At 38.0% G+C, this 25021-nt stretch overlaps 1 protein-coding gene and 1 non-coding gene across 8 annotated transcripts in view; both read right to left on the bottom strand.

The window, feature by feature from the left end:
- Positions 1 to 25021, bottom strand: part of Atf7ip2 (activating transcription factor 7 interacting protein 2) — a 44789-nt gene that overhangs the window by 6920 nt on the left and 12848 nt on the right. For 3 of the 7 annotated variants that reach the window (XM_076937409.1, XM_076937411.1, XM_076937410.1), the window contains exons 4-9: positions 23624 to 23758; positions 21765 to 21863; positions 20107 to 20267; positions 13714 to 13787; positions 12101 to 12162; positions 11087 to 11153 (exon numbers count right to left, since the gene is read on the bottom strand). In XM_076937409.1, the coding sequence (XP_076793524.1) occupies positions 11087 to 11153; positions 12101 to 12162; positions 13714 to 13787; positions 20107 to 20267; positions 21765 to 21863; positions 23624 to 23758 (598 nt within the window). Of the gene's footprint in view, positions 1 to 2615; positions 4175 to 5308; positions 5395 to 11086; positions 11154 to 12100; positions 12163 to 13713; positions 13788 to 20106; positions 20268 to 21764; positions 21864 to 23623; positions 23759 to 25021 lie in introns of those variants that run through there. The other 4 variants (XM_034506858.2, XM_076937407.1, XM_076937408.1 and 1 more) reach the window with 3 other exon arrangements.
- Positions 10292 to 10396, bottom strand: LOC117712123 (U6 spliceosomal RNA). Its single transcript, XR_004607198.1, has one exon. It is a non-coding gene; the product is annotated as a U6 spliceosomal RNA (small nuclear RNA).

Below are 25021 nucleotides of genomic sequence, written 5' to 3'. Positions count from 1 at the left end.
CACTCTGTAGACCAGGCTGGCCTCGAACTCAGAAATCCGCCTGCCTCTGCCTCCCAAGTGCTGGGATTAAAGGTGTGCGCCAGAACCGCCCGACATCCTTCAGCATTCTTATAACAATTTTTAAGAGTTCCCTTTGATGACTTTCTGATTAGACTTTTAATTTCATTTTATTATTTTTTTTGCTGGGAGGGGAATAGGAAGCTGTCACAGAAGCCTTCTATGTCCCTCTCACTCAGCTGTGAGTCTGCAGACATTGAAAACAATGCAAAAAGTAGTTTCCTTGTCTTTTACAGTCAGCAGGAACATGGATCATGGACTTCCACATGGTTTCTGGTGACAGCATGGACTACAGACATCCACATGGTCTCTGTTGTCAGTACATGCCTCAGAATGGTCTCTGGTGGCAGTACAGACACAAACATCAACATAACATGGCTTTCTGCTGCAGCACTGGCCATGAACACCCTTGGCAGCAGCTCAAACCAAGGGCATCAACATGGTACCCAGTAAAAGTACCACCAGCATGGCTCTTGGCAGCAGCGGAAACCAAGGACATCATCAACTTGGCGCCTAGTAACAGCATGTCCTACTGACATCAATATGGTTTCAGGCCACTGGGCACAGGCCAGAGACATCAATACAGACATCCATACGAACCTTTTGAGATGGCCTGGGGCAGTAGACTATGGTTACCAACATGGGCTCTTGGGGCAGCAGTCCATTGAGGTCTTTCCAGGAGATCCAATCCAGAAAACGAAACATTCTTCATCTTAAGACATCCTGTTGTTGCTCAGAACCAGGACAATTTGTATGGCTGGGCAGTGTATTCAGGGGGTGACTCCTCACAAGCTTCAGCTTGCTGTACACCAACCTGGTGGCCTGACTCAGCAAGGACACTGCAGCCTTCTCTCACATCTGTCACTGCTGTCACCTTTCTAGTTCTGCCTGTCTTCACTGCATACTTACTGCTCTGTGTCTCAATTCTTCCCATCTCTCTATTGCATAGTCATTTGTTGTAGTGGGATTGGAAACTACAATGTCACACAATATGGTTTTTTGCCCAAACAGCTTTATATGCAAATATTCATTGCTAATCATTGGTCTGGTTCAAGGTTTCTGAAGCACCATATATACTACACCATTGCTGAGACTTATCTCCGATGAGATATCCTGCTGTTGCCCAGGGTCAAAGTGATATTGCAGTTAGGCAGGGCATCCAAGGGCAGGTTCAGTGAGAGCTCCTGGCTACCACACACCTCCCTGTCCTGAGACACTAGGAAGGGTATACATTTGTCATTCTCTGCCACGTGCAGCTCTGTTCCATCTTCTTTCTGATTTCATGAGTCCACTTTTTAAAAGCATCTTCCTATAAGACTAGCCTCACCCCACTTAGTTATTCCAGTGCTATTGTGGGCACTGCAGACTCATTTTCACTGCTTCATCATCCTTCAAAGCCTCCTTAGAGCTCCATAGCAGGTGCCAGTGGTGGCTGCCATCTTTATTTTTCCTTTCAATGGTTTTAGGTGACCATTGAAGTCTTTTGTGAAAGATCTTTTGACTCCCAAAGAGGGTGCAGCCCACAGGTTGAGAGCTACTGTTCTACAGAACCCAGCAGCACATACTTGACTTGCATTTTTACTTCAGTTTCTATAGCTGGGCTTTAACATGGGACCCTAAGGTAGCAAAGATGACATACGTCTTGTTCCATCTATCCATCTCAGTATGGCATAAACGTTGTGGAGCTAGGAACCAGGCCCTTGGCATTGAATCTTGGCTCCAGATTTTTGTGGGGTTAGTGGATATGACTTCTTCTGGTATAATTTCCTCATCTAAAAAAAGGTGTGTCAAAACATAATTTTTATAAATCATTACAAGTCTAAAGCTATACAGGATGTTGCAATATGCCATTTTCTATTGGCTATTGTCCAGGCCTGGGTCTGAGATTCTGAGCCACCAGCTGCCATTACTCAACATTCAGTTTTGGCTTTTTGGCAAGTTGGGAAGAAAAAGCATTTTCCTCCAAAGCACTTTCCACTGTAAGTGCAGGAAACTTTTATGAGGTATTAGTTTTCTGTGCTGTGTGGCAGAAATGTTCCTGTTCTTAAGTTAGCTCTATTCTGGTGCCACTGTAATATTAACATTTGGAACTCCACTCTAGGTTCCTTCAAAGGACAAAACCAGCAATGTTTAGCTAAAAGATCAGATGGTAGCCTTTCTCTAAGGCATCCTGTGATCTTGTCAGCTTTCCAGATAGGCTGTCTGCACACACACAGTGACCTCAAGTCTTGCTATCCACTACAATGCCTGAAAACAGGCAGGTGATCACATCTGGAAATAGTTTCCCCTTTAGTTCTTTAAGACAGGTACTTGATATGTGGCCTTGGCTGTCCTGGAACTTGCTATGTAGACCAGGCTAGCCTCAAATTCATAAAGATCTACCTGGATGTGCCTCCTGAGTTTTGAGACTGAAGGCATGCACCACCATGCTAGTCCCAAACCTACTTCTTTCACAAACCATACACATCAGGCTACCCTTGAATTCACAATCCTTCTGCATCAGCCTCCCAAGAACTAAGATTTGTATATGCCACCACATCTGATTCACACACGTCTCATAAAGACAGGAAACCCCCCAAAAGTAACAGCTTTATTTGTGAAGATGGAGTCACCTCAAATACCATGGGAAACCGTTTTCTGATATCTCAGAACTTCCACTATATACCAGAAGAGTACCCCACTTGAAAATGATGCTGCAGTTTTGCTTTTTAACATCCCAGTAACTAGCTATCTAGTCTGTTTCTTTTGGGTAGTGACTTAGGCATCTCAAGTCTCTCCTGAATTGCTTGCACTTCATTTTAGTGCAAGGTATGCATACTGCTCTTTTATTTGAGCCTTTAGTGTTAATTTCTCTGAGTTCTGATAGAAGCCATGAAATTGGCAAAGGGAGGTATTTACAGAAATTAGGAATCAGCAAATTAAAGCCTCATGTTTGAGAGATTAACTCCATGGCTGAAATAGCAGGTTGAATGATTTTTTTTTTTTATAAAAAACACTGCATTTTCATGTTCGTAGTACACAGTCTAACAAAACCACTTTTTTTTTTTTTCAAACAGCCTGTTATTATGTAGCTCTGGTTGGATTGGAACTTCTATGTAGACCAAGCTGGTCCAAAACTCAAGAAATCTGTCTGCCTTTGCCTCCCAAGTGCTGGCATTAGAGGCTTGTCCCACAAAGTCTGATCTAACAACTTGTACTGTTTAAGCAAAATCTCCAAGCTATTTCTCTCAAATAATTGTCAGCCAAACAAAAACAAAGACAAAAGGCACAAATCAATAGCCTGCTTTAGAATGAAAACAACAGGAAAGAATTTCTGTATACTAGATGTGGCAGAGATGCATCAGAGGGTAACCTACCTTTGGCAAATGATTGGTTTTGCTTATAGCTGATTGTCAAGAATGGGAAAAATGGCTTCTTGTACCTGAGGGCTTCAGACACAGCAGCAATTTCATAGCCACCATAGGAACACACAGTGGCAACATGGGGCCATGATAGGGTATATATGAAAACATAGATAACAGAAGTATATACTGAATGCAATTAGAAACAAATAAAATTCCAAGACAATTACAAGACTGTCCCCAAACAAAGGGTTCACAAACTGCAACATAAGATATTACGATGTACAGTGTTAGAGAAACACTGTAAACAAAACATTCAAATATGAAAACACGACATGTATACAACACAAAATTACTGAGGACTTTTAGATAAGGTTTTCAGAAAATCCAGGAATAGATTTGATATTACAAAATGGTCCATATCTTCCATAAATGTCTTTTGATTGGACAGCAAAATAGTATTTGGTAGAAGCTAAAATCTGAGATAAGGTGCAAGCCATTGGGAGTGGTAAAGCTTTAATTACTGCAATTTTCTTCCAACTCAAATGACTGGTGTTCTCATAGCACAGAAAGAGGTGGTAACTCTCCACAGGAGCACACTTGGGGTTGACCTCGGGAATGTTCCATGTCAGGGCAATGCCTGTGGGCCTCAGCACTCGCTTCACTTTCAGCTCAGGCTTTTGGGGAGGAAGTGTGTCTTGGATTTTGTCTGCCATCTCAGGAAGTGGTGCTGGTGGCTCTGGGAGAGGTGGAAGGTGTTCAAATGAACCAAAACCCTACAAACACATTTGTAAGAAAGTTCACTGAGATCATTTGGTGAGTACAGAAAAAAGTGGTCAAGCTCAGGCCTATAAATCTTCTAATTCTTCAAACCTTCAATAAAGCAATAAAAAGTTATTTCAAAAGAAATGAGGCTAGACTCATGCTTTGTGTGTGTGTGTGTGTGTGTGTGTGTGTATGCACACACGCTGGTACTTTTGTCAGTGTATCCATACATGTAGAGAGGTTAGAGGACAACCTCACATGCTATATTCCTCAGGAGCCACTCACATTGCTTTCGTGAGACAGGAACTCTCACTGGGTTCTAGGTCTCACTGCATTAAACTAATCTGGCTGGACAAGAATGATCCACTTGTGATCTGTCTTCCCAGCTCTGGGATTAGAAGTGAGCACCACCTAGTTTGATTTAGCTAGTTTTAAAACATGGGTTATAGGATCAAATTCAGGTCTTCCTGTTTGTACTGCACTTTAATGACTGAGCCATCTCCTGGCCTCTAGATCAAATATTTTCAAAATAGAATGTTCTTTTGTGGTTGAGATCTGTTTTACTTTTAGTGATCCTAGGAATTGGACACAGTACCTTGCACATGCTGGGTAAATGTTCTACCTCTGAACCACATTCCAAGCTGACAGATGAATGATTTCTACACTGTAGAATATTACTAAACCATAATGAAAAATGTCTCAGGCATTCTGGAGAACCATATCATTTCAACATTGTGTTTCCAAATACTGCAGTAATTTCTCCAATTGCCTCATCAACAATGGTTATTACTCTTTTTTTTTTTTTTTTTTTTCCCCACGAGACGTGGGAAGGAACGGGCGGGATTCGAACACTCGCACAAGAGAGACCCACGCCCTCTGCAGGCGGACGCCTTAAGGGCTGCCCCACCGCCGGTTCTATTACTCTTAAAATAAATGAAAAACCATGTTTTTTTTTTTTTTTTCCTGTAGTTTCTGAAAGTTGTACTGAATTCCTTTTATTATATAAGTGGCTTCACAGAACACTTTATGAAAAGCCATTTCGGTGTTTGCTAAGCTGAAATGTGGCTCAGATGTTTCCAGAGTAAAACAGATAAACCCCACTCTGCTGGAGTGAGTATCCATTACCCAGCATTTCAAGTTAGTACCTCATTTCCATTTTCTGCCAATGGGATTATTTCTTTTGATCTTAAAACAGCTTTCGAAGTTGACTTCAGGGTGAATGATGGGCTTTCTGTGAACAAGACAGTATAATTTAGAGCTGGGGGTGTATCTCAGTGAGAAAGGACTTGTCTACCATTAGTGAGGAGGCTCCAGCACTACGAGAAAATGGAAATAAATAAGTAAAATTTACCTGGAACAAATCCCACAGTATTTAAGCAGTTGTACACCTTGGGTAGTAGATATAGTTACAAGTACAAAATTCATATGAATATACACTTTTAATAAAAAATACATAAAATTTTCCATTTAGGTGATAAAAATTCCCTCTAAGAATAAATCCTTCAACATGCAACTAGGAATTAGGTATTTACATGTGGGAAAGGGATCCACAGTAAGTAAGAGGTAGATTGTTCTGTTAGATCAATAAAGTCTACAACATGAAGCTACTTACAAACACATATAAATATGTAACATACATGGCATAAGAATTCAAACAAAAATATCCAAATGAAAATCTCACAAGCTAGGGCAACTTTTTCCTGAGACATGTATTCACATGGAGGGAATAAGATATATGATGTTGATTGTGGAAAAGGGGAGAGGAAAGGAAAAACAAACGTAACAGGAAAAACAGGTGGGGAGGATGAAGAAGCTTTAGTGGATCAGAAAGATGTAGTAAGGTTTGTGGACAGCTTTAAACAGCCAGGTAGAGAACATATGGGGAGGATTAAAATGGGTAGGTAACACTATAAAGTAGAAGGGCTAGATCAGTAATCACCACATGAGGTCTGTCTAGCTTGATTACCGCCCCCCCGACCCCATCGACACCACAATCCCACAATGATTTGTTTGTATTTCACTTTTGATATATAAAGATTATTAAGATTTTACATTTGTCAGTTATTTTTTTACAAAGGTGTGGGAAGGAGGGAAGAGGGAGAGAGGGAGGGAGGAAGGGAAAGAGAGGAAAGAGACAGAGACAGAGACAGAGAGAGAATATGTGTGTCTATATGTGAGACAAAGTCTCACTATGTAGCTTTGGCTGCCTTAGAACTTAGAGAACCACCTGCCTCTGCCTCCTAAGTATTGGGTTTAAATATCCATGCTACCATGGCCAGCTATTGTACAGGTATTAAGAAACTGTCTTAAAGATGTAATGACTTTTTTTTAATCTTAATTCTGAGAGTGTGTGTAGGTTTTCAATGGTGCTTAATTAATCAAAGCTGGGTTTGCTAAGATCAAAGTCTTCAAATAAATCATCATATAAAGTAATAAAATGACTGTTAATAGTTTAATAATAAGAAATAAATATAAATCCTAAGAAACACAATTTCACAGGAGTAACACTACTTATTTCAAAATAACAATCAATAAGCCCTAGACAAAGCAACACAGGCCTAGAGAAACTCAACTTTGTGGTGGTAAGAGACAAAGGATTTTTTTTTTTTTTTTTTTTTTTTAGTTTTTCGAGACAGGGTTTCTCTGTGTAGCCCTGGCTGTCCTGGAACTCACTCTTTAGACCAGGCTGGCCTTGAACTCAGAAATCCGCCTGCCTCTGCCTCCCAAGTGCTGGGATTAAAGGCGTGCGCCACCACTGCCCTGGCGAGACAAAGGATTTCTGCCAATTGGTGGTATTGTTATCATTAGTGATGACAATGTCTTAAGAAATACTTTCCAGCTCATTCATACATATATATGAATACACACACACATGCCTATCTACATACACACAAACACACAGACATACACATACATGCATATGAGATAAACAACAGTGCCATTACTGTTTTGTGTTCCCAAAGCAACAGTAGCCAGAACTGTTATTTTAAGGTTCTCATTAAACAGGTGAAAACTGTGGTCTCTAGTTTCAACTTGATTAAAAGGTTTTTTAATGTTGTATTTTTTGAAATGATCTACTCAGAAATGTAATTTATACCCAACAAGATACACCCTTTCTAAATTTTGATATATATTTTTGAAACCTGAAACCACCACTAAAACAAGATATAGAATACTGTTATCTGTCCACCTTAAAGTTCTCTCTTGTCTGTGCTTGTTTTTTGAGACAAGGTCTCATATCTCAGGCTGGTCTTCAACTCCTGATCCTGTTGCTCTACTTCCTAAGTACTAGAATTATGGACATACAATATTATGTCCAGTTTATCAAGAGAAGTTCTTTGGCATTCCTTTCAATATATCTCACTTCTGACCCCATAAAAATCAGTGGTTTGCTGTCACTAAAAGTTATATATAAGCTGGGCAGTGGTGGCATATGCCTTTAATCCCAGCACTTGGGAGGCAGCCTGTGGGTTTGAGGCAAGCCTGGTCTATGGAGTGAGTTCTAGGACAGCCAGATACACACACACACACACACACACACAGACACACACACACTCACTCATATGGATTGATTAGATTAGATGTATCTCAGTGACAGAGCATTGAAGTACCATACATGGCCAAGAGACCAATATCTAGCACTGAAAAAAAGATTTGGCTTTTCTAGAATTTCACATACAGGATTATTATGGTGTGTAAAATTATACATAGGCTACATATATAAACTTTTTATTTTTTTGATTAAGTTATATAAATAAGAAACATAATATATATTCATTCATTCATGAATATGTATGTATATATTTTTGATATATACATATATATTCATCAGCTGGTGTAGTATAGAGCTGTTTGTAGTTTTGACCTATTATAAATAAAGCTGTTATGAGAATTTATGTTTTTATTGTATGTAGCTATAATCCCAGCATTTGGAAAACTGAGGTAAAACTCCAAGTTAAGGGCTGGATTAGCTACTTAATGAGACCCTGTCAAATCAAGTCTGTTTAGGTGTGGGTTTTCATTTATCTTGGATAAATATATGAAACAGACAAGGCTACAATAAGACTATAAGTAATATTTTAAGAAACCGCCAAACTAAGTTGTTTAGCCATTCTCAGTTACAAAGAATCCCAAGTTGCAACATGCCCTTACCAATATATCATTTAACCTTCAGTTCATTTTGGCTATTTTATTGGATGTGCCCTATATCTCATTATGGCTTTACTTTCCCTAATGATAACACTACTTAGGACATCTCGTTTGCTCACTTATTTCCTTATTTATATCAAAGTAATGGTCTTCCTGCTTTGGATTCAGTTTTGTTTTGTTGAATGTCTTGGATTGAGTATCTTGAAAACTCCATTTTATTGCCATAACAGGTTTATTATTCTTATATTTGAAGTGTTACCATATCTGTCCTTACTGTATCACAATCTAGTTAACACTCTTTAATATGAATCTACTTTTCAGTTGTTATCTTGTAAAGAGGATGGTGTCTGAGACTGAGAAGCAGGAGATACATCCCCCCAGGGGACCTGCCATCTGAAATAAGGGACTGCCCACAGCAGGCTGGGATGGAGACATCTCAGTAGCCCGCAGCAGCTCTTTGTAATTGTATACTGTCCCCAGCATTATCTTATTTCCTTTAATGAACTTCCTTTAGGCCAAGGTGATGGTTCAGTGGCTAACGTGTTTGCTATGTAAGCACGAGGACCTGCTAGCACCCACATAAAAGCTAGGCACAACCATCCGCAATTCCAGTATCGGGGATGTAAAGATAGGTAGGTCCACAGAGCTTGCTGGGCAAGTCTAGCTAAAATGGTAAGCTCCAGATTTAATGAGCCTGTCTAAAAACTCCCTGATACAAACTTCTGGCCTCCACAGTATTCACAGGTGCATATGTACACAGACACGCCCCTACCTTATTTTCTGACAGTGAAGATCTGCTGGCAACAAATTTTGCTTATCTGAAAAAGCCTTAATATTGCTTATATTTTTGTTTTTGAGACATGGTCTGACATTGCCCGGACTGGCCTTAACTCCTAAACCTCCTGTCTCCAACTTTCAATTGCTGGAATCACAGGTGAACACCATTACTGATTCACTTTTTGAAAAATATTAATTAGATAAAAAATTTGAGGTTGATACTTTTTTTCTTGAAATTTCTACAGGTCAGAGTCATCTCTATGACAGGGCATATATTCCTCTATTGCCTCAATTGAAGCCATTTTTGATTTAACCTGAAACTATCTCCCTTCTTTTTCTATACCCACCATGCAAAGTCCTGTGGCAATGTGCCCCACCCTGTTCTAGAAACTCAAGATTGAAATGCCCCAGCCTACTGCATGTTTTTGGCTTCTGTGAAACTGCTTCCTTGCTTCACCCCTGTAACTGCCAACCAGGATGTAGTTTATCTATGTTCTTTGCTTCTAAAATCTCCCTATAAAATATATGTGAGGCTGTTCCATGAGAAAAGTTTCTCTCCAGACAGTCCTGGCTGGCTTAATTACAGGCTCTCAATTTGGATGGTCCTGCTGAGTGGTCTTTTGTGTCTCTATTTGGCAACATTCTCTTGAGACACTGTGTCACCATGACTGATTATTACTGAAATATCTTTGCCTGTCTTACTTTTGGCAGCACCAATGTTGGCCTTTGTAGCCACAGCCCCTTTCATCCCCCTTTCATCCAGATCTTGTATTCCTTTTGCTGTTTTTCTTGAGGCCTTTTTTCCCTCATATAGGCCATGTCTTCAAAAATCTTTATTTGGGTTTGTTTTTCTTTGCATAATCTAAAGATTCATAAACCATACTAAAGCCTTGTGGCCTCCAAAATGAGTTCTGAATAAAAATAAATACAAAGATAACATCTGGTGTGGCTTTGTATATATTTTGGCTGCTCTTCTGTTTTCAGTCCTGTTGTCTTTCTAGAGTGAAGGGCATTTGTTTGCTCTGAAGTAGATGGTTGTCATGAACTCCCTGATCCAGACAGGCTCATTCATGATGGAGGTGATCTCCCTCCTCCTGCCTTTTAATGATACCATCCAACTTTCTTTTAGCTTACATAGCTCTAGCTGACAAATCTGTGAAGTCTTCGATTCTAATTTGACTGCATCTTTTTTTTTTTTTTTTAAGTATGGAAACATCATGCATTTATTTGTATGCTATCCTTATACAAAGGCCATTCTAATCATCTCTGTATTGGTTCAATGCTAACATATGTAATTTTTAGATTGTTTTTAAGAAAACAAGCACATGTGTTGATATGCTATTCTCAGTTCTGATTCTGCTTGAAGTTGACTGAATTTCTTGGCTGTGTGAATTACTCTTCTTAATACTCAGAATGAGACTATACGATTGACTTCAAGTCCCAGAAAACTGTATCTTTTGGTTTAAATTGGAGGTACAGAAAACTGTTGTCACAATTCTTCATTTTCATATGATATATGAATAACATTCTTCTATTTCTGATCCTGGGCACATCCTCTCTGGCACTATTGTTATGGTGAACAACAATGTGTGACATGGGAAGAAGCGACTCATAGTATTCCAACAACCTAGGTGTCCTTTAGAGGGTAAAAAGATTATGATGTAGCCATACCTGGGCTATTACTTGACCATAAAAAAGAACACATTATTAATACAGGACAACATGAATAACCTGCCAAAGAACCACAAAAAAAGCCAATCTCATGATAGATATTTCATAATCACACTGAAATAATCTAATTATTGAAAAGAAAGCAGATCAATGGTCGCCAGGGCTTAGGGAATGGGATAGATGGTATGTATGCCTTTAAAGAGGCAGCATGAGGGAGCCTTGCAATAACAGAACAATTCTGTAATTTCTGGTACAGTCATATAAGCTCACATCATATATATATATATATTTTTTTTTAGAAATTAACATGTAAAAGCATCCTTTACCTGTGTTGTAGTTAGACAGGCCTTCTCTTGTCAAGTCAATAACAAAATCAAATTTCTTCTCTACAGGCTGAAAAGGTTTTATAAAAAGAATCAAGTTTAACAGCAGAAAAATGTTTTTTAAAATATGAAAACACATTTTAATTTTTCAGTGTTAAGGACTGAACCTTGGTCTTGTTCACATTCATGCTTGTCACTACTGAGTTAACCCCAGCTCCACCTAATAGTTAGAATCTGGATTCTCAATGTTCTCTAACTTGTTGGGGTTCATTGTGTGATGGTGTATCTTTGTATATTCAACAGTTATTTCTGTACTGGCAAAGAGTTAAATACAAGAATTTGCTATTGTTATTTCTATGACCCATCACCAGTCTCTTATTTTGCAAATATTCATTCTTCCTCACCTGCATAAGGCAATGTATCTTATTGGCTGTAATAAAGATCTGACATACAATAGCTGGGGCAAGAAGTAGATGGTGGAACTTCTGGGTAAAGAGAAGGACAGTAGGAAATAAAACAGACACAGGAGAGTCACCAGGAACACTCCCAGAGACACAGAGGTGAACTGACAGAACAAATAGGTAGAGCTGGTCATGTGGTGGGACAAACAGTGCCAGTATTAGTCAGGTTAGAGTACTTGGGAGACTGCCTAGTAAAAGGCCTAAGCTTTAAAATATTAAAAAGCCTCTGTGTCATTATTTATATTATTGGCGGGTCCAAGATAGTCCCACCTGAGAGACACTGATAAAATAATGAAGTGTCTGAAAATATGGTTAAGAATCTCAATGAATTGGTAAATGTGTATTTCTGAAATCTACATAGCTATTCTTTTTTTTTTTTTCAGTGTGCAAGTTGGCCTAAAATCTAGGCAGTGAAGGGACAATTCACTGAACACTTTCAGTGCACCCAGATGAAAGGTGGATAACCAAACTCATTCCATACAATATACTGCAACACTGCAGTTCCCATAGCATCAACATTCAGATGAAATATTCAGAGACAGCAAGTCTTACTCACTCCAACTTCAACATTGGTATTAGGTGAGTTGCTGAAATTTCTTGATGTATTTTTTCTAATTTCTGAAAGAAAAGAATAAAAAAAAATCTATTAAACTACTAAACATGGTCTTTGCAATACAAGATACCAAAACACAAATAATGACAGGGATACTACTTTACTATATAATAAAATAACTAAATTTATCCCTAAAACTGATAAACTAGTTTATAAATTTGACATGGAATTACAACCTATTTTCTTTCTGCAGCTTTACTATACTAGTAGCTCTTGTTTTCCAAAGGCCAAAACTATTTTAGCACCTGCAATTGTGACACTTAGCTATTCACAGTATCTTTAAGTAGAATTCTTGAGGAACACCTTCCTAGAATGTGTGCTTCCCCATTTCTTTGGTGCTCTTTAATTTACAAACTGTTGAGATAAATAGTTTTTATATGTGGGGTGGGGGAGCATTCTGATATTAAGATATAAACAACATTCCAACACAACAAAACATGACATGAACATAGGGAATTCTGGGTAAGAAATGGTGGGCAAGCAATATGGCCATTTTAAAGTTAGGAAAGCTAGAAAAGTTTTCTACAAAACGAGGTGTGATAGCACATGCTTATAACCTCAGCATCTGAAAAGTGGAAGAAAGAAGAGCAGAAATTCAGTGCTTCCTTACCTACAGAGTTTTTATATCTTGTGAATGAAATGTTACATACACATACAACATGCAGATACATTTTAAACAGAGTTCTATAAAGGTAACCTATGTCATTTAAAAAGTTTTTTTAAACAAAGAGACACAAACTCTAAAACCAAAAGAAATTTTTAAAAAAGTTAAAAATAGTTACTAAAGAACAAACTTTTAATCTAAAATAGGTTGTTAAATGATAGACACATAGACAAATTACCACTACCAATAATAAAAGGCAAACAAAACAGATATACATAAAAGTTTCATAATCATTAGATGAAGATGAAGATGTAAATCATTAGATCAACACAGTAATGAAGCAAAGGCTTTAAGCTGATAGATATAAGAATCTTAAAAAATGTTAATTTTATTAATGATTAAATTATGTATTAAAGTCTGTAATTACAGATATAATCTAAAAATTTTTTGAGTTGACAATTTTATACCTTATTAAGAGATAATGGGTCTAGAGAGATGACTCAGAGGTTAAGGGCACTTGCTGCTCTTCTAGAAGATTACCTATATATGGTGGCTCATAACTGCCTACTATTCCAGCCCCAGAGCAATCAATGTCCTCTCTGGCCTCCCAGGGCATCCACACATGAGGTATACACTCAGACAAACACACATACACATAAATGAAAATAAAAATCTTTTAAAGCTGGGCAATGGTGGCGCATGCCTTTAATCCCAGCACTGGGAGGCAGAGGCAGTCAGATTTCTGAGTTCGAGGCTAACCTGGTCTACAGAGTGAGTTCCAGGACAGCCAGGACTACACAGAGAAACCCTGTCTCCAAAAACCAAAAACCAAAAACCAAAAACCAAAAACCAACCAACCAAACAAACAAAACCACTTTTAAAAAGCCATTGTTCATTCTTTATTTTTAAGCTTTCTAATTTGATAAGTCATATTCTAATTATATTAAGATACCTGTTGGATCTGATGCAACTGAAGTTGTCAAATTAGGATTTTCCACAGAAATCAACATCACATCATCATTGTTACTAAAATGGTTAAAAAAGAAAAAAAAAAAAAAGCATGCATTACCAGGCTTAAATCTGCAGTTAATGGTCAGAACTCCTCTAATTTCTTATTTAATAATGCTATTTACCAAATTTATTAATTAATTTATCTTTGAGTTCGTGACAACATGTGAGAACCAGTTCTCTCTGTGGAGATCACTTGGATCTCAGGTGATCAGCCTTGGCAATAAGCAAGTTTACTTGCTGAGTTGTAGGGCCAGCCCTACCCGATTTACCTGAACAACTGTGTGAGGACATAAAATTAAATATTAAAAAAGACCATGTACTATCAATTCATTTATATGGTCCACAAGCACAGGGAGGGCTGGCAAGATGGCTCTACAGGTTAAGGCACTTGAGCCTAAACTTGATGGCCTGAATTCAGTCACTGCAACCCATATAGTAGAGAGAACTACTCCCATGTGCTATCCTCTGACATCCACAAGTGACATTGCACACACCAATACCCTTAAGTTTTTTTGAAGTACAAGAAATATTCAGTAATAGATAAGTAAAACTTGGTAGAAATATAGTCACAAACAATACTTACAATATAATATACCAGACACATAAACATATGAAATATCACTTTAATGCATATAGCTCTGTTCATAAAAATACTTATAACTAAAAAAGATATTAAGACCCTTGAAGACACAGACTCTTAAAGGACAGATGACCGAGGTGGGCATCCTATATGCCTATGGTCCCAGCACTCGGGAAGCTACGCCGGAAAAAACAAAAATGACTAGACCACTAATTCTAACCCTAAAGTCTGTATTTTTCTGCCATTTCAACCCATACTTTTATAACCTAGGCTTTTTATTAAGAACTTTGTTAAAATATAGAAACTACATTAAGTTTGTTAAAATGCTAGATTAACTTTCCATAAAAAAAAATCATCTTATGAGATGTCATATTTTTAGTATTTTTAGTATTTATATTCAGGATTCACTTTGATTCAAATTTTATAAATAAAGAGCTGAGGGCCGGGTGTGATGGTGCAGGGGGCAGAGACAGGTTAAGGCCAGCCTGGTCTACAGAGCGAGTTCCAGGACAGTCAGGGCTACACAGAGAAACCCTGTCTCAAACAAAAGAAAACAAAACAACAACAAAAGAATCCAAAAATCAAAATGAGCCGAAGTTTACCTTTTTATAAATATTAATTTTATTATTTTGAGCAAGCATCTAACTGGTCTCATTATGTAGCTAAGAATGACACTTTTCCCTTCTAACTATCCCAAGGAACATTTAAAAAAAAAAAAAAGAAAAGAAAATATTTTCTTTATAAATTACCATGGCATCTTTCTTACAAATCAAAGGACTCCATGGGTCATATTAACATGCTTCTCCATAAAACCACTGTCTAAATTACTACTGCTCCAGTAGGTTCTGAATGAAGTGAGTGTGCCAACCTTGCTTCTGTTTTAGAGCATTAGTTATCATTTAAGTCTTTTTATTTCTGTAAGTTTTAATCAGTTTCTACATTCTACAAAATATCTGCCATGGCTTCTTGAGATTACATTAAATATATATAAAAATTAGTGTAAAGCAACATCTTAACAATAACCAGCTTTCTAAATCACAAATGTGACATATTCCATCATTTATTTAGGTCTCCTATAATTTGGCAATACTTTGTGGTCTAATTAGGGTTTACACATATTTTAGTTCACTGGAAATACTGCAAATAGTACTGTTTCAAATCCCAATAGTTTTTTTCAGGCCAGACATGGTGGTGCAGCAGATAACTTCAGAGGCCAGCATGGTCAATATAAACAAGTCCCAGCCCAACCAGCTATACAGTAAAACCTTGTCAAAAAAAGAGTTTCCCATGTGTATTAGATATAAAACCAGAATATACTTTATATTTTACCCACACTTGTCTACCTCTGGAAGTCTTTATTATTCTTCATATATCCAAACATTTTCTCCAACCTGTAACCAGTCCATATTACTGTGGACTAAACAGATTAATCATGGTCTGTTAATACAAAGACATAATTCAGCAACAATGGATAACCACTGCAGTTATGCAACAGTATCTGTGGATTCTGCACCATAATGCTGTGTAAAGAATCAAGAAATAAATTACTCATGAATATGATCCCATGTGTACAAACTGAAGAAACAAGCAAATGCAATTCATGGTGCTGGAATACCATCAGTGGTAAGTAATAGCAGCAATAGTCAGACTAGTGGTAGGTCCACAAAGCATAAGACAGTTTAAGGCACCACTGATGTTTCCATCTCTAGTAGCCTGGGCTGGTGTGGGCTAGCTGTGATTCCTTTTTTCTGCCTCCATTTTCTCACTACTAGCATTGCAGGTGTATACACAGTCCTATGCTCAGCAACCCCTGGTATTTCTCAATGGTTTATTTTGTGAAAATTCAATATTCTTGTTACATTTGGCTAGAATTCAATTAATGATATGTACCTTGGGCCAGTGAGATGATCAGAAGGTAAAAGGAACTTGTCACCAGGTCTGACAACCTAAGCCATATCCCGAGACACACATGATTAAAGAATAAAACTCCCAAAAAGTTTCCTCTTAGTTCCATACATGTGTGAGCATGCATGATGTCATGGTCTGAGTGAAAATGATCTCCATAAACACATAGGGAATGGCATTATTGAGGGTGTGGCCTTGATGGAGGAAATATGTCACTAAGGGGTAGGTTTTAAGGTCTCAGAAGCTCAAGCCAGGCCTAGTGGCGCGCTTGTTCTCTCTCTCTCTCTCTCTCTCTCTCTCTCTCTCTCTCTCTCTCTCTCTCTCTCTCTCTCTCTCTCTCCATGCTACCTTTCTATCTGGATTTAGTACTCTCAGCTACTTCTCCAGCACCATGCCTACCTGCATGCCACCATATTTCCCACATTATGATAATGTGTACAAAATTAATAATTTCTCCAGGAAATGTTATGATATGGTAAATAAGAACACTGGTTCCAGAGATTGAGTCTCTGGATTTCAATTTTGACTTGCCAACTATTAGTGTGCTTTTGTTTGTCTATAAAACATGTATAAATTGTATAGGGCTGGAGATGTAGCTAAGTGGTGGAGTGTAGTGGGTTTGGCCTAATGTTGCTTGTATACTAATGTTAATTGAGTCCCCAAAACTGTTTGCATGAGAGAGTCTGCACATACAAACACTAAGGGACCCTGCCCCCAGGTAATTCTGATTGGTAAATAATGATGCCAGTAGCTAATAGCCGGAGAGAAGAGACATAGGCGGGGTTTAGGATTACCAGGCTCGGAACCGGAAGAAAGAGATCCATCATGCTGAAAGAGTGTGGAGGAGAGGAGAGGGGAGGGGAGGGGAGGGGAGGGGAGGGGAGGGGAGGGGAGGGGAGGAGAGGAGAGGCAGAATGACTAAGAAGAGTGCAGGACAAAGAGGCATGACCACCGTATGAAGGAGCTAGGAGAGCATGGCCTAGTTAGCCCTCTGGATCCACAACAACCAAGACAGAACATGGAATAAGTAAGTACTAACTCGGGATTAACCATGTGGAGGTTAGGCAGTGGCCCAGCTATTGAGCTGCTTAAGGCATATTAAAATATAAAGGCTGAGTATGTGTCATCCATTCAGAACCTAAACCACTGAGGCAGGAAGCGAACCTACTACGGGGATTTATTTTGTAAATATTGAATTCAACAGTAGAGCACTTTGCTAGCAACAGCAGGCCCTTGGATCTGCCCCTAGCAAGATGTGAGGAAGAAAAGGGATGAACTGAAAGAAAACTGAATTTAAAATTGGTATTTTTAATGCTTTATTAATTTTATTTTTAAGTTTTTTTTATATGTGTGTTCTACCTGCATGTATGTTTATGTACTGTGTATTTCTAGAACTTTGAATGCCAGAAGAAGGCATTGCATCCCCTGAAATTAGAGTTGCAGATAGTTCTAAGATGCAATGTGGGTGTCGAAAACTGAATTCAGATTCTCTGAAAGGATAGCAAACATTCTTACCTGTTGAGACATATCTCTAGCCCTAAACCTTATTATTATCATGTAAGTACATGTGAGTGTGTGTGTGCCATGGTGTATATATAGAGAGAGATCAGAGGGCCAACTCTGCAAAATGGATCTCTACTTCTTCTTTATGTGGGCCCCAGACATTGAACTCAGATCATCAGGCTTTAAGGCAAGTTTGTCTTCACTTCCTGGGCCATTTCACTGGCCCCTACTGAGCAGCATTAGGTTTTAGAGACAGGGCTACCTAAGGATGTAGAAATCATAGTGGACTGACTGGCATGAAGACCAAAATCACAATAAACCATCTCAGAGGTGGGCTATAGGGGAGACTTGAGAGTCTACTTGAGACTGGAGCTGTGTCACAAAAATAGGGGGAAATAAAAGATTGTCTTATAAAGATCATACAGATAAGTTTCTGCTCAGATCCTGATACCTGAGTGTTGTACTACTTATCCGATGTTATGTAACAGCTTATCTAAGACACAGTTGACTTTTAAACAAAACAAAAGAAAAACCCAAATTCTTATTGGGAGATCCTAACTTAAGGTATTCTCTTATGAGAAGGTTAATGCAGGCTAAATCTGACAGTTTGACCAGTACCAATCAACTTTTACAGATTGCTCTATTTACTTTAGAATACATGAATCTATTGTGGGTAATTCTTCATATAAACAATATTTTTAACACTGATTTTAGTGTCAAGGTTCATGTCTCATAAAATAAATCGAACAAGCATCTTTTCATATTTTGGCAAGAGTTTACTTAATGCTTACATTTTTTTTCCCTAAATATTTTTTTTATAAAACTCACCTTCTGAGGCAAAGTATAGTGGCACATGTCTTTAACCTCAGTACTCCAGGGGCAAAGGTAAGATGATTTCTGAGTTTGAAGCCAACCTGATTTACATAGCTAGTTTCAAGCTAGCCAGTCAATAAAACAAACACAAAAAACAAAACAAAAAAACCAATGACGAAACACAAAAATCATCATGGCCAAGTTGCATGTTTGTCCCACTATCTACACTTTATAACGGATGCTTAACTGCCTGCAAGAGCTACATGAACTGCAGGCTGTTCAACATAAAGTATACAACATAAAGTAAGTATCTGTGTTAGACAGGACCCACTGTTGCGTGAACATAGTTACTATGAAGTGCCAGTACTGTGGATCTTTGGCTTCTTCACTTGTCTCAGCAGCACTGGCTTTCCTTTTTGTCACTTCAGTGGTTTCAGGACATGCTGTCAACAAGTGGTAGCAACAGACTCATTGACTGATGACTCCTGCTTTTATCAATTTAATACCTTCTTCATAGTTTCCTCACATAACACCAAAATACAGGCCTCAACACATAATTAATTAAAAACAATAAAACTGCATCTTAAAAAGAGGGGCTGGCCGGGCAGTGGTGGCGCACACCTTTAATCCCAGCACTTGGGAGGCAGAGGCAGGTGGATTTCTGAGTTTGAGGCCAGCCTGGTCTACAGAGTGAGTTCCACAACAGCCAGAGATACACAGAGAAACCCTGTCTTGGAAAAACAAAACAAAACAAAACAAAACAAAACAAAAAAAAAAAAAAAAAAAAAGAGGGGCTGGAGAGATGGCTCAGAGGTTAAGAACTCCATTCCTGACGCCCATGTTGGGTGATTCACAACTACCTAGAATTCCAGCTCCAAGGAGATCTAACATTCTCCACTGAACTGCGTTTATGTGCACGCAATTATACACATACATACACATAAAATTAAAAAATAATAAAAATAAATGAAAATGCAGTACTAAGTAACATGGGATTACTAGGATAGCTCTAGCAAAGTCAAAACTGTATGTTACATTCCAAATACCAGACGAGCCAGGGTAACATAGACCCCGTCTCAAAGAAATAAAAACAAAAGACTTTATCAATATGTTCTATTACACCTCTTAGAACAGCATTGATCTAAGCCAAAACCACCAAGCATGCTTCTTTGGTTCTAAGAACACTGTTCTTCACCAGTTGCAATCCCTCAGGCTAGACCAGTGCTTTATGATATAATTAGATAAGTAAGTACACCCCAGTTGGATGTTATCATAATAATACTTTCAAAATGGAGGGAACTAAATGTGATCCATTAATCACTGTGACAAAGGTAGAAAGCAGCACAATGACCCATTAACTGACCAGTTCAAGACCAAGTGTAACTAAAACAAAACAGAAGGTCAGAGAATCAACTGAATTCCTTCAGATTGTTGATGTGAATGTGATGTTTTAAGCTATTTTATATTTAACTAATGTAACTATAAACATATATTTAGATAAATAACTTTATATATTTTTATAGAAATGCATACCTTTCAGAAACAAACTCAACACAAGCCGATGGCAAATTAACTTTTCTACTTGCTTTTTCTGAAGAGTTTAAAAGGGTATGATTCACAGAAGACATTCTTTTACTTCGACTTTTAACTGACTTTTGGGTCACACTCAAATTTACACCATCTGAATTTGTAACCTGTTAAGTGGATGAGGAAAAAGCAGGTGAGTGGAAGGTAAAATTTCACATGGAAAAGTGTTGAATATACATGTTAAAATATTAAATGGTATGTAATTCAATGGCTGATGACCATAAAAGTGATTTCTCTGCCAAAATGAGTCAAGGAATTAACAATGACATTACAAACCTAGACTTTGAAAACAGGGCAAACTAATACTGAGATACTCAGACAACATCTTATTTCTAGTAGTTTAAAAAACTAAAGTGAAAAGAGTGATTTTTAACTTTCAATTGTTATATTCAAGCCTTGAAGTTCAAGTTGACCTCATGCCTCAGTGGAGAAGTAACATGGCCCTTTCTAGGAGGTGGCATGAACACTGAGGTAGACACATTAAGGCAGAACCCTGAAGTGCTATTATACTAAGTAAACCGATGTTGTATATAAATATGCTCAAGCAGCATTGGGAGGCAAAGCAGGTCACTGATGGCCTTTCAATTCCAGGACAAGGTAACATGGATCCACTTTCTTCTTCTTCTCTACTCTAACTACAACTTAACAGTCTTGTAAATAATTCAATGAGTAAGCATAAAGCAGCTGAAAAGTTTAATGAAAAGGGGAAACTAGATACAGACCTCATGACCACAGTGAGTACTCTCTATATATCCATACTAGATTATAAGAATGGCAGACATCTATCTATCCATCCCTCATTTCTAATACATAGTACTGGTGCTGATGCCACCCCAATAACAGAAGAATCAAACATTCCATTTCATAAACCATAGTGGCAGCTGGGTCAAAACTTGGGGCAGAGGAAGTGACTGGTGTCAGCAATAATAGCAAGCACAGTCCAACAATGGAGCAACCCTCAGAACTCCACCCAAGATAAGCAGCCAACCAACTCTACTTCAAAGGCAATGTTGCCATCTTCCCATACATAGGCCAGTAACAGGATGGAGACTACTGAAGCAGCAGCAGCACTCAGCACCGCAGAGAGCCAGCAGGCCAATCTACTCTGTGATGGTGAACACAGGCTAATAGCAGTGAGGATTGAGGCAGCACTTGTATGATGATCATAGGTAACCATATGGAGCCCAAAGAATGAAGCCTAGCAGAAGAGCACACAAAGACAATTTAAAGAGTTGTTGAAACTACAGCTCAGAGGAAACCAGGATGCACGTATTACCCTAAGTGGAGTAACTATAAAGGGAGTAAGTGGCAAATAAGGGGGTGGCTGTACATATCCTTGTACCCCAGAGCTGTTTTACTGTCCACAAACCTAATTTTAGAGATGTGCTCGGGATATGCTGAGAATTTCTCAGATCATCAAGTAAGTCCTGGCTCCTTCTTGTTACATGGTCCCTTCCTTCAGTACCATTTCTGTAATTTTTTTTTTCAGATTTAAGTTTAAAAACCAAGAAGCCAACATTGTATCCAAGCTTTCTTTCCTTGTTTAGAAGTATATTCACATCTTATGATCCAACAAGCCAAGAAAACTATGTGTTTATACAAACCTTACAGACTGTATTATTGGGTAATGTGTTTGGTCCCAAACGATTTCCTTGAGATGATAATACTGTTTTGATACGTTTTTGAAGTCTTCTTATTTTTACCTAGAAGAAAGAAAACTAAGTGAATACCAAACCAAGGTTCCAAATACTACAAAAGAATGAAAGCAACTAGTTGACTAAGTAGTCTTGTGAAATGCAGGCATCTACACAAATAAATGAAAAGGTCTTCTTTTACTTCATTACTTTTCATGACTCTAGACCCCATGAACCCCCAGCAGGCAATGCCTTCTATTCTTCCATCCTCTTAGCTAGCATCTTTACTCTTTAAATGCATTTATTTAGTTATTAATTATTTGTAGGTATGGCCTTATGTATTTCAGGGTGGCCTTGATAGGGTGTGGGCCAAAGATATCTTTGAATTCCTAGTTTTCCTGCCTCTATCTCTGGGTAATAGAGTTGTACATCAGCATACCCTGTTTAAATTTGTTGGGGACCAAACTTGGGACTTACTACTAGCTATTTTAGATCTACAATTTAGCTATATCACCAGCCCCAGTGATAAATTCTTACATGGTCATCATCACTTGCTATTCATGGAGGAATAGTACCAGGTCCTATAGACACAAAAATCTACAGATGTTAAAACCATACACACATCCTCTTGTTCACTTTAAATTATCTTTACTTACAGTGTTCTAATACAATGGGAATGTTACTACAGAGTTGTTATACTGTACTGTTCAGAGAACACTGACCAGACAAAAAGATAGTATATGTTCAATACAAACACATTTTCCCTGAATATTTTCAGTCTGTCTGTATTGGTGTATGCCTTTAATCTCTGGATTAAAGAGGAAGTGACAGGCAGGTCTCTATGAATGAGAAGCCAGCCTAATCTACATAGTGAATTCAAGGACAGAATTCCAGGGGTAGTTAGGGCTATGTAATGAGACTCCATCACATAGGAAAAATATGTCTGCTGTTAGTAAGTACAGATACAGAACCCAAAATGTAGGAAACTGATAAGTGACAATTGGCTACATAAGACAGTTAAGAATGGAAGGGGCTTGTTCTGATGACATGGTTGCAATTCCAAAATTAAGGGGACTAAAGCAGAAACATATAGAGTTCCAAGTTATCCTAGACTACATATAGCTAGATCCAACCTCAAAAAACAAAACAGCAAACTTAATTTGTCTGCAACAAAATTGATGTAAAAAAGGTCAGACCAAAAATCCTAGAAATCTTAAACAAAACAAAAAACCCAAACAAAAAAAGAAGGCAGAGAGTTTGAAAGATCTTAAAATATATTATGTAAGTTCTAATATGGCATATATCAGAATGGAAAGAAAATGCTTACATACCACAGATACCCCTCAATGAATACAGAATGTCTATTAGAACTAAGACTATGGCCGGGCGGTGATGGCGCACGCCTTTAATCCCAGCACTTGGGAGGCAGAGGCAGGCAGATTTCTGAGTTGGAGGCCAGCCTGCTCTATAGAGTGACTTCCGGGACAGCCAGGACTACACAGAGAAACCCTGTCTCAAAAAACCAAAAAAAAAAAAAAAAAGAACTAAGACTATTTCTCAAACCGTAAATTAAACTAGTTGGTCTTCTTTTATTGCAGTAGTTTTCAATCTGTGGGTTACGACATTATAACGGTAAAAAATTACAATTATGAAGTAGCAACAAAAATAATTTTATGGTTGGGGGTCACCACAATATTAGGCACTGTACTGAAGGACTACAACACTAGGAAGGTTGAGAACTACTGTTTTATTGCTTCCTTTCCCCAACATACAGCATATAACCACATTCGACACATATTAAAAGGAAGAAAATGAAATTAGAAACTTACAAAGAGTTCACCAGCTATTGCTTCATGCTTACTCCTGCACTGGGTCTTCCCAATGCGTTCATTCAATTCATTCAGTTTTTTATCAAACAAATTACAGTTTATCATGCAGATCTCCTGTCGAATCCACTGTTTAACCTAAAATTTAAGTAAAAGCCAAAACACGCAAGTTTCACATTTTAAAACAATCTCACTCACTACTTTTTATTTTATGCTTTGTGTGCATGTATGCAAATGCTACACTGCAGAGGCCAGAAGAGGGCATCAGATTCCCCTAGAGCAGAAGCTAACACATAATCATCGGGTGGCATGTGGGTGCTGGAACTTGAGGGTCCTCTAGAAGAAAAGTTAACGTTCTTAACTTTAGAGCCATCTCCCCAGTTCGCTCCTAGTTTTTTGAGACAAGACTTTTTCACTCTGTAGACCCAGACTAGCCTCAACCTTAAAGAGATCCATCGGCCTTTGCATCACAGGTGCTAGACTAAAGGTGTGTATCATGTGCAGTCTGTTTTCTACTGCTTAAAAGTTGCTTTACTCTTTCCCGATGCTTTATAATGAAAAATTACTATATTACTATACCAGTAAATTTTATAAAAATTGACATTAAATTTTGCACAGCAATCTAATATTTAACACATAAACATGTTCAAAATTAAATTCATCTTCAAAATGTTGACTTCAATTCATTAGTTCCAGTTGACTACTGTTTTCAATAATATACATCAATCACACAAATAACAATCAGACTCATCAAAACAGAACCAGAATACAGTTATTCCACTAGAATTAAAGATTATACTCACCTACTCACCCCTGGCGTTTTGTTGTTTGTTTTTGTTTTATTTCTTTGAGACAGGGTTTCTCTGTATAGTCCTGCCTAGCTGTCCTGGAAGTCACTCAACAGACACGTCTGGCCTCAAACTCAGAGACCTGCTTATCTCTGCCTATCTCGAGTACTGAGAATTAAAGGAATGTACCACTATGCCTAGCCTGAAGTTATATTTCATTTCATAGTTGATCAGACAGATAGGCCACATAGAAACACATAATTGGGCAAAAATGAAAACCAGAAGTATACTTAACAGTGTTAAAAAGCAGTTATCCAGGTTAGTTTGGAAGAAGAGGTATATAACGAGAATGGATCAAGATTCCGAAATGGACTACAAGGTTGTCTGAGTCTACGAAATAGTGAACAACTGTAGGGCAATCAATAAACAGCTATTGCTGCTGATCAAAAATTCCCATGACCAATACAAAATGTTGGCTTGTGAGTAAAGCTCAAGGTCATCCCATGTTTGACTCACACATTTGGCAACCTATTAAATAAAAACTCCATCTCTTTCTATGAGACATTTGCAGACATGTAATTCAATAGATTACCTAGACTAAAATCATTCCTGA

Source organism: Arvicanthis niloticus, chromosome 6 (genome assembly GCF_011762505.2).
Source record: "Arvicanthis niloticus isolate mArvNil1 chromosome 6, mArvNil1.pat.X, whole genome shotgun sequence".
NCBI lineage: Eukaryota > Metazoa > Chordata > Mammalia > Rodentia > Muridae > Arvicanthis > Arvicanthis niloticus.
Note: the sequence above shows the minus strand (reverse complement) of the source record. Positions and strands in the feature narration are given on the sequence as shown.